We start from the raw sequence: 15,682 nt of genomic DNA, 5'->3' as shown, positions 1-15,682 counted from the left end.
CTCGGGCTCCGCCCTCCGCAGCCAGGAAGGAAAGGGGCTCCCCGGAGAGTGAGAGACCCTTAAACCTCTCTTGTCAGTCAGTAAGAACCAGAATCATTGTTCGTTTTATCACAGCTGTGACTCCAGCTCCCAGCGTGCTTAATTTTGGGATGGATGGCTAAAGGACTTTCCCCCGGAGCCTGGAGCCGTCATACGCTGAGGGTTCGTGCCCTCGTTTAGACCCCTGCTTGTCCTTTCCCTTTCTTCACTCCTTCAGGAATTCAGGAATATTACTAAGCCTTGACTCTTTTTTTTTTTTTTGAGACAGGGTCTCGCTTTGTCGCCCAGACGAATGCAGTGGCGCGATCACAGTTCAAGTAACCTCACATTCCTGTGCTCAAGTGATCCTCCTGCCTCAGCCTTTGGAGTACTTGGGACTACAGGCGCGCACAACCGCGCCCGGCTAATTTTTTAAATTTTTTTGTAGAGCCAGGGGTCCCACTTTGTTGCCCAGGCTAGTCCCCAACTCCTGGCCTCAAGCAATCCTCCCGCTTCAGCCTCTCAAAATGCTGGGATTACGCGCGTGAGCCACCAGCCTGGCTTACTTCCGTCATCATACTCTGTCTCTGGCTGGCACGAGATGGGTAGTGAGATAGAACTTCCCATTTTGTGTTCCCAGGACCTGGAGGAAATCTACAGGTGTGAAACAAGACAACTGTGGTCCTTATTTCCCTATGGGATGGGTGGGGCTCTATTTAGGTGTTACCAGCAGAGTAGACAGACATGTCACTCAGTGGCCAGGGCTTTGATGGATCCAGAGGGCTGAGGGAGCTGTCCACCCCAGGCTGGAAGGTCAAGGAAGCCTTCTTTCTGGGAGGGTACCCTCAAGGTAAGACCTGAAGAACGAGTAGGAGCTGGGTTAAGAGGAAGGTAGGGAAGAGTCTTGAGGAGGATGGCAGGTACGGACGGTTCTGGTTGCTGCAAGCACTTCACTACGGTCAGGGCATAGGAAAGGAGCTCTAACTTGAAAGCCATGATTGGGCTGTGGAGGTTTTGAGAACCTCATGAATTTTTATGCAAAATTCCATGTACCTCTGTATTCTCCAATGCAGTGGTTCATGGCATCATTTGTGGGTTCCAAAAAGGACTTATGGCTCCTCAGAACAAAATAAACACTGATTTGATATTCAAAGGGGGAGCAGAAAGAGAGGGCGCCAGCGAGGTTACCAGGTGCTAGGCCATGCAGGGCCTCATAAGCCATAGTAAGTGGCTTGACCTCCTTTATTCTGAAGGGAGTGGGCATCAAGGGACTGGAGATGAGACGTGTGAGAAAAACTGGCTGAGAACAGAGGAAGAGCTTCCCCATTTGCATTCCCTTGAGGCCTGGAGTTGTGGAAGAAAGCCAAGGAGGTCCCTATTTACCAACCCAGATACCTAGGCATTACCAGGAGAGGCCAGCAGAGGGCGCTGTAGCCCAGCATATGGACATGCAGGGAAGGGGACTTTCCAGACTAAAGGCCCTGCCACCTCCTCTCTGGCGCATTCTAGGGTCCCTTTTAGCCACCAACCTTGGTTCCTTCTCACGTTCTGATGCCCTACCCGAGATTCTGAGACTAGTCAGCTTCCCTCCCTTGTTTTTGTTGCCCATCTCCCCTTCACAAGGCTCTGAGCTCCCACCAGGGAAGATTGGGGCTGAATTGGCTTCTCCTGTGGCCCAGCATTGTCTCTCACAAGGAGCCAGGAACACAGCATGTATGAGGGAACGAAGACATAAGGTTGCTAAGGAAGGGGAAGATGGGCCATGGGGGTGCAATCTGGAGTCTTTTACCCTGGCTCACTCCTCCAGGAAGCCCTCCCTGCACACCACCCCAGGCTCTCACAGCTGACCACTTGGTGCTGGCAGGTCTTTGTTCTCTCTGGAGTGGGAGCTCTATGAGAACGGGGTCCAGGACTGCCGTGGCCATACTATGTCCCCAGCACTGTCCAGGACAGCTGAAGAACACAGCAGGTGGCTCACACACACTGGCTGAAACATGAAGCTCCTGGAATCCCCATGAGCCCCAAACACAGAACAGGCAGGAACTGTCCTCCGTGCTGCACACAGGCCAGGCCTGAGGCAGGTGGTCTGTGGATGCCCAGTGATGATCCCGAACAAACCAGCCCTGGTCTCTGCCCCATCAGTCCCACCCATCCCTCCACCTAGAGGCCTGTTCCATGTCCTTTAGTCAAAAACTCCTGGAGAGATTTTAGACTGTGAGAGGTAGAGAACAAGAGAAGCACTTTAAAAATGAACTAGTGGATTTTAAACCAGGGACCCTTGTTTAAGCGTGCATTTTTAGCACCAAAATCGGGGCCAGGCATATGAATCCCTCAGTTAAGTTGTTTAATGAATGAGTAAATAATTTCCCTTTAAAGAGGCCCCCACCCCAGTTAACGGCCAACTGCAGTAACACTTCAGGGTTTCAACCCTGCTTCCTTCCTGCTAGGAGGTGCCATGTCATTTATTCAAAGAAAACAAAACGAAACCAAACAAAACAGGGCAAACACATTTCTTAATAAGTGCAGTTTGTTAAAATCATGTTAAAACATATGAGTCAAGGGGAAGTAAAAATAAAGGGTATCACTGTAGGAAAAGCTTTTGGGTCTGGCACCTGGGAGACCACTGGAGAGGAGGCAGTGGGAGAAACTTCAAGTTCTGAAGGGAAGGAGCCCCCCAACCTCCCCTTCTTCCCTCTCACCCACTGAATCCCACCAGAAACTACCAAGACGCCCGGAATAAAAGGTTTCAAGTTCAATAGTCACTCTCTCCAAATACAAAAAGCAGTTACAATTCAACTGAACACAGAAGCTTGTGTGCAAAGTTATGGGGAACTGGGGCATCGTATAAAAAGTTGGGTTAAAGATGATTCTGTGGTTTGGTTTTGTTGTGTTTTGTTTTGTGGCTCTTCCTCAGTCACCTGAACTCAGGAAAGAAATGCTTATCTTGATGAAATATCAACAGCCGACCCACAGTAAAAAGACAAATTCTAAAAATTAAAAAAAAGCGCATAATTACCAAAAAAAAGTCACTGCTTCCTCCCTCCCCATTTTGCTTTTTAAACTTTTTTTTTTAAGTTTTGATTTTTTTTTTTTAATCCTGAAAAGTAGACAGTAAAACAGCTCCTGGGAGAATTTACAACCAACTGCATGAGGGTCTGGGAAGCTGAGGGGCTGGAGCAGGGTTGGGAGAGTGAACAGGAGGGGATTCTCCCCTCAGTCACTGTAGCCTCACTGTATGATCAAGGGAGGTGGGGATTATTTAGTCAAAAAGGAAGAAGGTAGGAAGAACAGGAGGTGGAAGGTTGGGGAGGTGGGGACAAACAGAAAATAAAAGGTCATTGTTGCCTGTTTGAATCCAGAAAAAAATGCCTGGCCCTATGGAGGGGAAGGAAGCCCCTCAGAGGGGAGGCAGTGGGCTGGAGGGAGGCAGCCCTGGGATGACCCCATCCCCAGCACCACGGGATCTGGCGGGGGCAGAGGAGGGGCCGAGGCAGGCGCTGGTGGAGGAAGCCGGCAGGGGCCTCCGGGAGCCTCTGGGTCACACTGGCTACTGTGTACTTGTGCCACCCTGTGTGTTCCCGGAGTAGCTCCCGTAGTCGTAGTTCCCGTAGTATGGCGGCCACTGGCCCTGGTTCTGATAGTACTGGTTCCACTGCTGGGCATACTGGGGAAAGAAACCAAGAACACCAAGTTGTCCTGCATCCACCACACATTTAGCCTCCCCACCAGCCCCACCCTCACCTAGGGCAGAGACAGCTGCAGTGACAACAGTTGAACACAGGTCCCCTGACAGAGAAATCAAGGCACCTTGGAAAGACCTGACACCACACAGGTAGGCAGTTAGGGACTGAAGCCCAGGTCTCAGCTTGTCAACCCAGTGCCTTTTGGGTATAGCTAGATATCATAGTCAAAAGATTTAGTAACAGGTATGGGGGCCTGGGCACCAACCTGCAGCAGGATTTGGAGCCCCCTGTCTATGGTGCTGAAAGAGGACTCTGAGGCCCCTGGTACTTAGGCCAGCCCTTCCCCCTTCACTTGCTAGACTGTGGAGGGGGCTAGGATACCAATTACCTAGCAACCAGTGCAGAAGTGTTGACCAAATGGAATGGCTGCACCAGATGAACGCCAGGCCGAGGCCAGCAGGCTGTCTTTTTAGGGATAAGCAGGGACTTAAGTCTGGGAATACACACCCAGGAGGGGCCCATGGAAGTCTCTCCATCCAGTTGGCCCCCAGTCTGGCACCTACCTGCTGATACTGGTTATAGCTGGGCTGAGGGTAGGTCTGTGCGGTGGGGGGTGGCGGTGGGGTATAGGGGGCCGGGTTGTAACCGCCGTAGCTCCCATAGTTGTAGGCAGGTGGTGGTGGAGGTGGAGGCGGTGGGGCTGTGTAGCCCTGGCTGTAACCTCCCTGGTTGTAGGGTGGCTGGCTGTAACTCGGCTGGAAAGTGGAGGGAAAAAAGCCAAAGCTCTGTGAAATAGAGGAAATCTGCAGATGTGAAATGCTGGGATGGAAAAAGGGCCTTTTTAAGTGGCTGGCCCACAGGGGCCCTTCCCTTGCCTAGTGGACATTGTTTGTGGGCTGAGAAGGAGGAGAGCCAGCTCCATGCCATGGTAGGGCAGGATGAAGGGCAAGCCCCAGGGCTGTGATGTGGACTCTAACCCCAGCTCTGAGACCCCCAGGGAACAAGGTACACGGCACTTCTTGAAATCCCAGTTTTCTTTTTTATAAAATGAGAATCACAATACAACAAGAACAACTCCTTTAGCTTGCCCTGAGTATCCAACAAGCTTGTGTGTATAAACCACTGGGTACTCAACAGGTGGTGGTAGTTGTTACTGGAAGATCTGCTGAGAAACAGTAGTGGCAATTGACTAAGTGCTTCCCAAGTACAGGTTGGATCATTACGTCATTTAATCGCCATATAGAACCTAGGGGTAGGTCCCACTAGCTCCATTTTAAAGAGAAAGAAACTGAGGCTCAAGATGAAATTTCTGGGCCAAGGAAAAAGGACTTGACCCCAGGTCTGCCTAGTCCCAGAGCTATAGTGCCACCCATTCCTCACAACAAACCTTGGAAGGAACTTCTACTAACACCTTTATGAGGAAAATGAGGCCCAGAGACGGGAAGCTATTTGTCCAAGCTCACAGAAACAGGATGTTGTGGGGCTGGGGGTTTGGATCTGTGCCTGCCCAACTCTTGTTCTAAGAAATATTCTAGTTAGCTGGGCCTGGGAACCATCCATTGGTCTCCTGGCAGCTGATTCCAGGCCCGGCATGAGGAAAGTGCTTGGGAAATGGCTGTGTGATAACTGAAAACCTCTCTGGTTTACAGGAGCCTGTGCATACCAGAGCCAGGGCACTGGCTTTCCAAGAACGGGAACTGAGCCTGGAGCTGCTCAGGATTGAAGCTCTCTGTGCAGAGGGCAAGTCCTCAGCAACCTTAGTGCCCTGGTTATTATGTCCAAAAGACAAAGAGGTCAGCCAGCCTGGGCAAGGGGTGACTCCAGTCAAGTGCTTTCTTGGGGATTTAGTGAGGTTAGTGACACTAGCCAAGAATAATGTACTTGCTGGAGGGATCAGTGCTTACAGCCCATCCCCTTGAGGGTGGTGGGAGAAGAGCAGGTTCTGGGAAGGTCTCCATTTACTCCTGGGTTTGGAGGGGATCTGGGAATGTGCAGGGTCCATCTGAGTCAAGATCACGGCCAGGGAGAAAGAAGGGCAGGCTAGAGGTTAGAGTGAAGACCAGTAGCTGGGGCATGTGTTGATTTCCCCAGATCCGCCTCCACCTAACTTGCTCAGGTTCAAGAGCACACGTGCGATCACTACATACAAACACACACTCATTCTCTCACCTGTGGAGGGCTGTAGCTGCTGACGGTGGGGGTGCTGGTATTGGCGCTTGAGCCAGGGATGTTGCTGTTCTTATTGTAGGTGCTGGCCCCTGGGGGGTTCCGAGCAGGGCTGTAGCTGGGTGGTGGCGGTGGCTGCTGGGGTGGTGGCTGTGGTGGCGGAGGCTGCTGTGGTGGCGGCTGTTGCTGGGGAGCCCGGTTGTAGCTGCCTCTGTTGTTGGAGTTGTTGTTATCCCGGTTGTTGTTACCCCAGCGGTTCTGGCTATAGCCACCACCTCCGCTGCGGTTGAAACCTGTGTTGGAGAAATCCAGACGAAAGGCGCCATCATTCCCAAATGGCAACCCCAGGGAACTGGGTTGTCTTGGTGACTACTGTGAGCTGGCATGGCCAGGCGCAGAGCAAGAACTCAAGGTGAACAACAAAGCATGTCCTCTGGGATTCTCTAGACCCCCGGGCGTACTCCCCTGTCCCAGCCCTTATGACAGGTTTGTCTCATTCACTGGACTGCAAGAATGGTGAGGCAGAGACCAAGGCAGTCCTGGGTTTTTGTGTCCCAGCATCTCAATAGCTGTTGAATATGCAGGAAGGAGATGCTCAAAGAGAGGAAGCTGGCAGGGTGCGGTGGCTCACATCTGTAATCCTAGCACTCTGGGAGGCTAAGGCGGGTGGATCACGTGAGGTCAGGAGTTCAAGACCAGCCTGACCAACATGGAGAAACCCCATCTCTACTAAAAACACAAAATTAGCCGGGCGTGGTGGTGCTTGCCTACAATCCCAGCTACTCGGGAGACTGAGGCGAGAGAATCGCTTGAACGCCGGGAGGCAGAGGTTGCAGTGAGCCGAGATTACACCATTGCACTCTAGCCTGGGCAACAAGAGCAAAACTCCATCTCAAAAAAAAAAAAAAAAAAATGAGAGGAAGCTAAGCACTGGTGACAGCCATGAACGAGTCGCATCTAGTCCTCTTCAGACCTGGCCAAAGATGTAGCCCCCATTTCCAATAGATTTTGATCTAGATCCTATTTCCAAGGAGCTCATGGTCAGATGGGGGAAGGTTCACAAAAATGACAGCAATGTGACAGAATGTGCACTGTGATATGCAAATGGGCAAAGGGCTTCATAACCAGCGTCCGGGGAGTGGGAAAGTGGGAGCGTTTCTGAGGTCTCCGTGTCTGACTTGTTTCAAGTTTTCTACCAGAGTATAACTCACAGCTGGAGCTCAGAAAACTTCAGTTGCTGATTGAATAAGCAGTCAAAGCCCAGCCCCAACCTGGGAACAGAAAGTGGAGAGTGCTGTGTGTGAGATGTCTCACCTCCTCGGTAGTTGCCTCCTCCACTGCTGCCTCCCCCTCGGTTCTGGAAGCCGCCACGGTTGCCTCCAGGGGGTCCTCGGTTGTCATAGCGCTGGAAGCCACCACCACCCCCGCGGCCCCGGAAGCCACCACCACCTCGGTTGTCAAAGCGCTTTTCAGGGGGTGGCCCAGCCTTGCGGCCTTCCTCGTTGTACTGCCTCACTAGCTTGTCTGCTTCCTCCCGCTGCAGCTCAATGAACAGAACCTCATCCAGGAAGTCCCCAACATCTGGCAACGTGAAGTTGGCTAGGAGGAAGGAAGTGCCCCAAAGGGAACAAGAAGAAGAGGTCAGTACCATCTGAAGTCTGGTCCCCTCCACCCAGAAGAGTGGCCTTCCAGAAGGGAGAAGGTGAAGAAAACTGGAGTAGTGAATAAGAAAGACATAGACAGAAGGGCGGGCGCGGTGGCTCACGCCTGTAATCCCAGCACTTTGGGAGGCCGAGGCGGGTGGATCACCTGAGGTCAGGAGTTCAAGACCAGCCTGGCCAACATGGCAAAACCCCATCTCTACTAAAAATACAAAAATTAGCCAGGCATGGTGGCGGACACCTGTAGTCCCAGCTACTCGGGAGGCTGAGGCAGGAGAACTAGGTGAACTCAGGAAGCGGAGGTTGCAGTGAGCCAAGATCGCACCACTATACTCCAGCCTGGGTGACAGGGCAAGACTCCCTCTCCAAAAAAAAAAAAACAAAAAAAACAAAAAGAACAAAAAAAAAAAAACAGGGAGAGAGAGAGAAAGAGGTAGACAAAGCCCCAACCCCTCAGCCTGCTAAGTGTCAGGGGCTAACAAAGACTCCTCCGCTCCGTTTTCTGAAGAGGTGGCTAAGACCCACCTAGACACAGTGCACAGCTCCCTCAGGCCTCACCCCAGGGAATGGGTCAGACAGATGGCATCACCATCCCTATTTTTACAGAGAAACAAACTGACGCTTGCCCACAGTCAGCCCATCTGGGACCAGAGGCAGGGTGAGCACGCAGGACTTTCAGCTTTAGCTCCCATACATCCTTTCCCTTGTGCTGCCCCAGCCCCATCCAGCCTGAAAACCCCAACATAAGACAGATGGGTAGCTTTTCCATTCACAGCTATGGTAGACAAGAAGGGACAAAGCAGAAGCAAGGAAAGAGTAAGATCAAAAAAGAAATCATTAGGGAGCCAGGGAAGGACAAACTGAGTAAAGAGCTTCTTCTCTCCAGGACCCTGCATTGACGTTCCTCTGGGAAGCACTCATTTCCTACCTTTCATTTCTAAGACCGCATGATCTGGGACATCCTTCCCTTCCTCGTCGGTTCGCTTTATTGTTCGGTCTTTTAGGTCCTCGTCAGTGGGACAAATTACAATAGCTTTGCGCTGGAAGCCTTCAAATGGTCTCATTTTTCGTCTCTGGGCTGACCCATAAACATTTGTCTAAGGGTAAGGTAACAGAAGAGGCAAGAGATGGTACATTAAGAGTTGGTTTTTTCCTCTGAGGGGTATTATGTAGGCCACGGATGAGAAAAGGATATTAGTGCTCCTTGTAAGCAGAGAAACTCAGGAAACAGCTCTTCTTTACTTTGAAGATTCTTGAGTCACCCTCAGCAAATGAATTGACTTAGGTAAGTGGCTGCAGACAGGCACAGGGCAAAGGATTCCTAATGGTTGGGACTTTGCTTTTTAATCCTATTTGTTCTTGGTACTGGACCTTACAATTTCTTTTCCCTATTCTAAAAGCTAATACATACTCTTGGTAAAAAAATTCACAGTATAAGGCATAAAGTTTAGAGGAAAAAACCCTGCGTTCCTTAGTGCCAGCCCTACTTCCCAGAGAGAATGAAGAATGAATTTCTTCCGTGCACTTTTAGAAATATCTATGTGATTTTTTTACACAAAAAGAATTGCATTATGCACATCCTCCTGAGGCTTTTTCATGTAACGTGAAACTTTCTCTAAAGTTTTTCTGCGCAGTATTCTTTTTTAATGGCTGTGTAATACCTATAGATTAGCTATGCTACTAATTAACCAGCTCCTTTGGACAGTTTTGTAGTTTGTTCTCATTAACATTGGTTCTTTTATTCCCTCAGTCCTTCTCTGAAACATCAGCCTCACCCACAAGCTTCTAACCAGCAAGCTCTACACGTCAGGAGACTCTGCTTTTCGCAAGTGCAGTTTTGCTCCTGATGTTTCCTTCCCTTCCTCTAAGTGATGGCAGGTGTGTCCTGGGCTGGTGCTGGCAGAGCGGTGCTCTAGCACATATGTGGTTGAGAGCAGTAACAACATCGGCTTCCATTTACCGAACACCTCCTTCATGTCGGGCCCTTTGGGAATGGGGCCTACCTCTGTTGGATTCAGGGTTCCATAGACTCAGCTTGTATACTTGAATCACAAGGACACTACTTAAAAAGTGAGCAGCTCAAACTTCATTTGAGACTTCCTGAGCCTGAACCTCTAGAAGTAAGACCCAGGCACCTATACAGGTACCCTCCCTATGGAAACTCGGCAACTCAGCAGAAACGGAGTAAGGAGTTTTTAACTGCATTTAAACAATTTTTTAGTGGCTCTAATAGGGACCCAAGAAAGAAGCCACAGATGGGGAAAACAGTCTGTAAAGGGGTATGTACAAATGGACCAAAAAAAAAAAAAAATGTATTCTGAAGATGTGGCCTGCTTGGGTGCAAAGAGTCTAGGGTCAAGTCCTGGTGTGGCTACTAACATACCTTGGCCAGTCCTTGTAGTTGCCTCATCTGTAATACGGGGTTGAAAAGCCTCCCTCCCTGGGCTGGCAAGGACTGAGTAAGAGAATGTCCATAAAGCAATTGACAAAGTGCAAGAAACTACTCAAGTAGGGGGACACAGGTGGCCTCCAGGGCAGAAGACACCTTGACAGGAAGCGGGCAGTGCACTGGGATGGCCCAGCCTCAGCCTGCTCCTCTGTAAAATCAAGCCCTGAAAAGGGAAAACGGCGTGGATGTCTTAGGGTTGCTGTGAAGACTGAATGAGTCCATGTGAGTAAAAGCCCTCGTCTAAGCCCAGGCCCTGGCTCATAGCCAACACTCAACAACTGTGAGCTGCCATTGATGTGGTCATCACTGGGTAGATATTTATACTGTCATGTTGACTTGAAGCAACTCAGACCAAAGAAAAGGTTAAGCTTATAGTGACCTCCCAAGCAGAAAGGCAGGAACAGTGAGACAGGGTGGAATGAACACAGGCTTTGGGGAAGAAACTTGGGCTTGAAATCCCCGCTGTGCCCTTTACTATTTGTGAGACTCAGACAAGTCCCCAAGTAGCCTGAGTCTCAAATTTCCTCGTCTGAAAGACAAGGATCATCACCCTTGTCCTGGCTCTGGAGAGCATTTGCAGATGTAAAAATCTCTGGCCAGTGCCAAAGGAGTGGGCAGTGAAAAGTCAACACCCAGAGTGGATCTGAAAATAAGACCTACAGAACTGACTATCCAGGAGAGGCTTCCCAGTGGAAAATACCAAGGAAAATTGAAGCTTGAGGAAAAAACAAGGTTTCAAGAGATCCTCTTCTAAGACATAGGAACAGGGTGCTGGATGTGGATTAGCCAGGGGCCAAGGACTCCAGCACAAATCTGCTGGAAGTTCTGGGGCCGTGGGTGCAGCTGCTTAAACCAGATCCTCTGGCTCTGAAACATGCGCCAGGAAAAAATGTTCTTCCCTGTCCCCCAGGGAAAGTGTCCCTACCCTCACGAAGGAGGATGTGGGCAGTCATGTGGGTGACAGGCACACACATACTGTTCTTGGGGTCTTGGACACCGGCCCACAAAGAGCACTTGGGCCACAAATGGTTTGAAAAGGAACATCATGTTACAGAGGAAAAGTTAAGTCCCCTCTCCCCACTACTCTTCTTTGACTCCATTCCTAAAAGCAAAGCAGAACGTGGCATCTGGTCATAGGAAGAAAGAGTTTGGCTTCCTCAGCTAAATATAATTTTCTTCTGACACAAAAGCTCAGAGTAGGTAGGTGCCAGGGTGAATATGGCCCCAGACCATTCTGCATTTTTTTTTTTTTTTTGCCCCTAAGTGTTCCTACTTTGATTCCTCTGAACTGCGAGGGCATGGAGTGACAGTCCTGGAGGTCTTCCATGTGGTACAACTGCCCTGTCAATGTCCTGATGAGGGGACAGAGAAGAGAAGCAATGCTGCCAAGACGGCTAGCCCCTGCAGCTTCATGGGATGAGAGGAATGGAGGCGGAGCAGATTGGACTCATAAATAGCTGGCCTTTGTCCTTGGAAGTGGGTAGACTCAGAGATGGCTTCTCAGGCACTTTGGAATTGAGGTGCTGAGAATCAACTCAGCAGCGGTTTTTAAGACTGCACCTCCCTCCACTTATTCCTTCATTTGGGGAAGGGAAGAAGAGTATCTAAACCACACCAGCAGAAATGCAAATACTTGGCTTTCCTGGAGGAAAGGGAATTAGCTGCTGGTGGCTGTTGCCACAGCAAACACAGTGAGGTCACAGCCCCTGGGCCAGCCCAGCACTTCTGTGGTCACTGGGGGCTGCTGGCAGCTGTTGCTATGAGACCAGCACAACAGCTAGGTCAGCTTTTCCAGCTGCTTTGGTTCCCTCTGCCTAGCTTCTGCTTCTCCCAGTCCCACCCTGCTTGAAGATGTTGATTCTAAGAGAAAATGTGGCTGTCTGTGTTCCCTGGACCCTGTGACATGGACTAAGGGACAAGAGTTGGGTTTCTCAGAGAAGCTATATGGGGAGTTTTGGTGTATAACAGTCTGAGGGACGGAGGAGGGAACACAGCAGGTACGAATGATGATGTGACAGCCCAGGATCTCTCAAGCCCCACTGTCCCTGTCTACTCTCACTTGTCACAGCTCACCAGGGTCATACTGGCAGCAGGAGAAACTTAGCTAGATCTGAGGAGCAAAGTGAAGGCTGATGAGGAAAGATTTACTTTGGGCTCAGAGTGAGGTGAATTCCAGTCAAAAGAACCACATTTATAGGAAGAGAACTGGCTGGTGTGTCAAGAATGGAATGGGCTTCAGGCTCTAGGGATGGTTGGTTGGGGATGAAGGAAAGAAACATCCTTTCTCCAAGGCCTGCAAATAAGACACAGGTTACGGTGGGAGACTATTCTAGCCCTGGGTTTCTGTTTCAGGCGAAAGTGTGGCACCTGCTGACCAGGATGCAAATGAGGACTAGAACAACATGTTCTGACTGTGACATCAACCCATCCAGCCCTGATTCTAACTGATGCCTGGCCTGGCTCTAGGCTGTTAGAGCCCTCTAACGGAACTCCCAGGCAACAGTGCCCTACTCTGGGGTGGGCTTGGGCAACATGGCCCTGCGGAGGCTCCCCAGAAGCCTCCAGAAAGGCAACTTGTTTGCCTCACAGCAGGCCAGTCAGTTCCTGTTCTGTACTCCATTTTGAGGCCCTCTGGGACAAGGCCAGAAAGCATCTCATTCCAGAGGCTTCCCACCTCCAACAGAGGACCCCAAAGAGACACCTGAAGCAATGTGGCCTTCTACTCCACCTTTCTCTCTCCTCTGCAGCCTTTTACTAGCCAGGCAAATTTATCCACATTCCTCCGGATGAAAACCTGACCATGACTCCCCACTCTCCTCAGGACAAAGCCCCAACTCTTTTAATCATCCTCTGTGCCCCGACTCAGACATTCCACCTCCAGAAAGCTTCCCCAAATTCCCACCATGGCCCCAACCATTCTAGACTATGGCTGTTTGGGAAGTCAGCAGAGCTGTGATCTATCAGTACACTGAGTGTGTGACTTAGCAGTCCTATAGTCCTCTGCAGAGGCTTCAGTTTCCTCTCTGGTCTACCTCTTTTTCCTCTTCTGATGTTCCACAGCTGTGATGCCCACATGATCTCAAAAGGCTACTCAGGTTATCACAGAATGTAGATCAAAGCCCCGATATACCTGAGAGTTTGTGCCCAATCACATACATCCCAGGGTAGGGGTTAGAGTCCTGGCCAGACAAATGCAGAATCCTGGCTTACAAAGGCCCACCTGGCTCCTGCAGACAACCTCTCCTTCCCTCTCAAGGATGAGCATTTCTAAGGCCAACCTACATACCAGGAGGCTGGAAGAGCCAAATCTGGGGAGATCTGACCACTCAGGAAAAACCAGTAAAGGCAAAAGATGGTTCTGGGCTGAGATCCAGGAACTGCAGGGATTTTGCCTGTAGTATGGGTTTCCCCTTTGGAAATTCCACCTAGCCCAGGAGACAGCTATGCATCATCAACTTACCTGTCACTGCCAAAGCTGGTGGAATGGAAGTGCCAGGATTGGCCAGGGGCCTGCTCTGAACCCTCTATACAAACACACAACTTCCCCCTCCCTCTTTCTCATACCCAGAGTTTTCTGGAACCCACTTTTGGGGTTTAGGCCAAAACAGGTGAAACCACTGGCTTTACACTCCCTCCCTCAGCCTGAGTAGCCTATGGCTTCAGGCCCTGAGGCAATCCTCCAATCTGTGGTTAACCAGAGAACCCTCCTCCCCAGCCTTCAGAGTTTAGGTTCTCTGTCTCATTGTTGGCCAAGATCTCTTGGCCTGACCCACATGTCCCTTCAGCAGGAGGCTGGTAGCCCTGAAGACCACAGGTATACCTGGTACAGCCCTAGACCCTGTCCCTGAACAAGCCAGCAGCAGCCAAGAAGGCTGACAGTAGGTCTTCAGAGTGCAAAGCTGTCATGGGCCTGGCTTCCAGATAAAACCCACTTCAGCATCCTGGCCAGAGATGTTAGACGATCCACTCTAGACTATAATCATTCTCCCCTGGGCCACATATTTGAAATGGGTTCCACAGCTGATTTAACCAGCAAACCAAGAAAAAGACAGGCAGGAATACTGGCTAGGGTATCCAAAAGAGGTATGTATCCTCAGAGTGTTAAAATGGTATTACTGCTCTCCCTTTCACGACAATGAGTCCAACTGGGGTCAATACAGACTAAAAAAATTCTTAAATGCCCCGACAAGGAGGATCAGGTAAAGTGAGGCCAAGGGTTTAAAAGACAAATCTTCAAAGCGGAGAGAACACTGATTGTACACAATATGAGCTGGGGGGATAACCACGGATGGCTTCTAGACTATCCTGTGCTCAACTGTTTTGTGTAGGATCCTCATTCCTATGTGAAGGCAACTCGGTCTCTGGCGATTCCTTTCTAACAAGCAAACTACCATTCTGACAAAGCCAAACGCTGTCCCCACCTCCACTCTTATCAGGAGCCCTTTGAACTCATGGTCACCAAGTATCCAGGCCTACACGTATGGAAGGCACTTCAGGAAGGCTACAAGGGCAGGGTGTTACTTAGTTTACATATTTGCTCACTCACAGGTTCTTAAGAAAGCACAAATGCAAGGCTGAAGGGAACAGAGGCTCATTCACAGATCCCCAAACATAGAAAATAAGGAGACACCCTTTGTTACTTGTGAAAGCCTTCAGGACAAATGTCAATAGGCAATGACGTTGCATAGGCAATAACCATGTGGAACTCATTACTCTGAGACAGGAATCTGTAATGATTTTTAGGTCACTCATCCTTTTGAGAATGCTGAAAGATAGGGACAAAAAACTGTTTTTTTCCCTTCTTTTTCGTAAAAAGGATACACCTGCACCTGCATACAATATTTATGTTCAAATACAAAGGTTCCAAGGTCCCTGATGTTAAGAACTCCACCATTAACTGAAGTGTAGGTAGAAAATATGACTTAGGTATGTACCTGCCAGTCATACGTATTTGTGAAGAGAAAATGATGGAAGCAATAATAGCATTTACCTTACAGCACTGCTGTTGGCATGAAAGCTACTCTGCCCATTCTGTAGAGTATTTAACAATAATCACCAGCTACTAAGTGCCAGGTCCTGTGTTAGGGGTGCAGATGGTATTGAGATCCCTGTTTTACAAACCAAGAGATGGAGATTCAGAGGATAAAGTCAGCTGCCCAAAGGCACAGAGCTAGGGAGTAGCCGAGCTGGCATTCAAGCTCCAGTCTCTCAGGCTTGGAAATCCATACTCCTTCCATTTTGCTAAACAGTTCTTACCTGATGTTCTTTGGGGCTGCTGATGAGTCTGAGTAAGTAGGCCTAGATCATGATCCCAGTCCAGGCTCAGCTGTGTGTAGTACCATGTCATCATGTATGACAAGGTCTGACCCCCCCCGACTAGCACAGCAGTCCATCATCATTACGGGGGAAAAAAGAAAGGGACCAGAGGGAGATTCTCAGGCATGCAAAGGGTCCCCTCCCTTCTCCTGAGGACACAATGGTCATCATTAAGTACCTGATCTAGGATATAGTTGCGTTTCTTGCGGGCAGCAATCTGGATGAGGCGGTTGAGGCACTGGGTGGCCTGCTGGATCAGGACGTCCCAGCGGCCAGCATAGTTCCGCTGCCGGCGTAGGCCCATCACCTGCGGGCAGGAATTGGTGAGGGGTGAGTGATTTTAGTTGCAGGGCAGCACTCAGTAGGTTGGAGGTGAGTAAGGAGAGTCC

At 49.9% G+C, this 15,682-nt stretch overlaps 1 protein-coding gene and 2 long non-coding RNA genes across 11 annotated transcripts in view; 2 read left to right on the top strand and 1 right to left on the bottom strand.

The window, feature by feature from the left end:
• Window positions 1-35: 35 nt before the first annotated feature.
• Window positions 36-3,061, top strand: LOC129528540 (uncharacterized). Its single transcript, XR_008673813.2, has 2 exons — window positions 36-201; window positions 308-3,061. It is a non-coding gene; the product is annotated as an uncharacterized lncRNA (long non-coding RNA).
• Window positions 2,528-15,682, bottom strand: part of HNRNPUL1 (heterogeneous nuclear ribonucleoprotein U like 1) — a 44,886-nt gene continuing 31,731 nt past the window's right edge. For 5 of the 9 annotated variants that reach the window (XM_019015138.3, XM_019015126.3, XM_063701363.1 and 2 more), the window contains exons 10-15: window positions 15,472-15,600; window positions 8,457-8,625; window positions 7,182-7,466; window positions 5,871-6,160; window positions 4,265-4,486; window positions 2,528-3,682 (exon numbers count right to left, since the gene is read on the bottom strand). In XM_019015138.3, coding sequence (XP_018870683.1) covers window positions 3,566-3,682; window positions 4,265-4,486; window positions 5,871-6,160; window positions 7,182-7,466; window positions 8,457-8,625; window positions 15,472-15,600 — 1,212 coding nt within the window. In that variant the 3' untranslated portion in view covers window positions 2,528-3,565. The remainder of the gene's footprint in view (window positions 3,683-4,264; window positions 4,487-5,870; window positions 6,161-7,181; window positions 7,467-8,456; window positions 8,626-15,471; window positions 15,601-15,682) is intronic. The other 4 variants (XM_019015136.4, XM_019015127.4, XM_019015131.4 and 1 more) reach the window with 1 other exon arrangement.
• On the top strand, window positions 7,415-8,574 carry LOC134757684 (uncharacterized). Its single transcript, XR_010131972.1, has 2 exons — window positions 7,415-7,507; window positions 8,415-8,574. It is a non-coding gene; the product is annotated as an uncharacterized lncRNA (long non-coding RNA).

This window comes from Gorilla gorilla, chromosome 20, assembly GCF_029281585.2.
Source record: "Gorilla gorilla gorilla isolate KB3781 chromosome 20, NHGRI_mGorGor1-v2.1_pri, whole genome shotgun sequence".
NCBI classification, from domain to species: Eukaryota; Metazoa; Chordata; class Mammalia; order Primates; family Hominidae; genus Gorilla; species Gorilla gorilla.
This window is presented reverse-complemented; position numbering and strand designations above follow the sequence as displayed.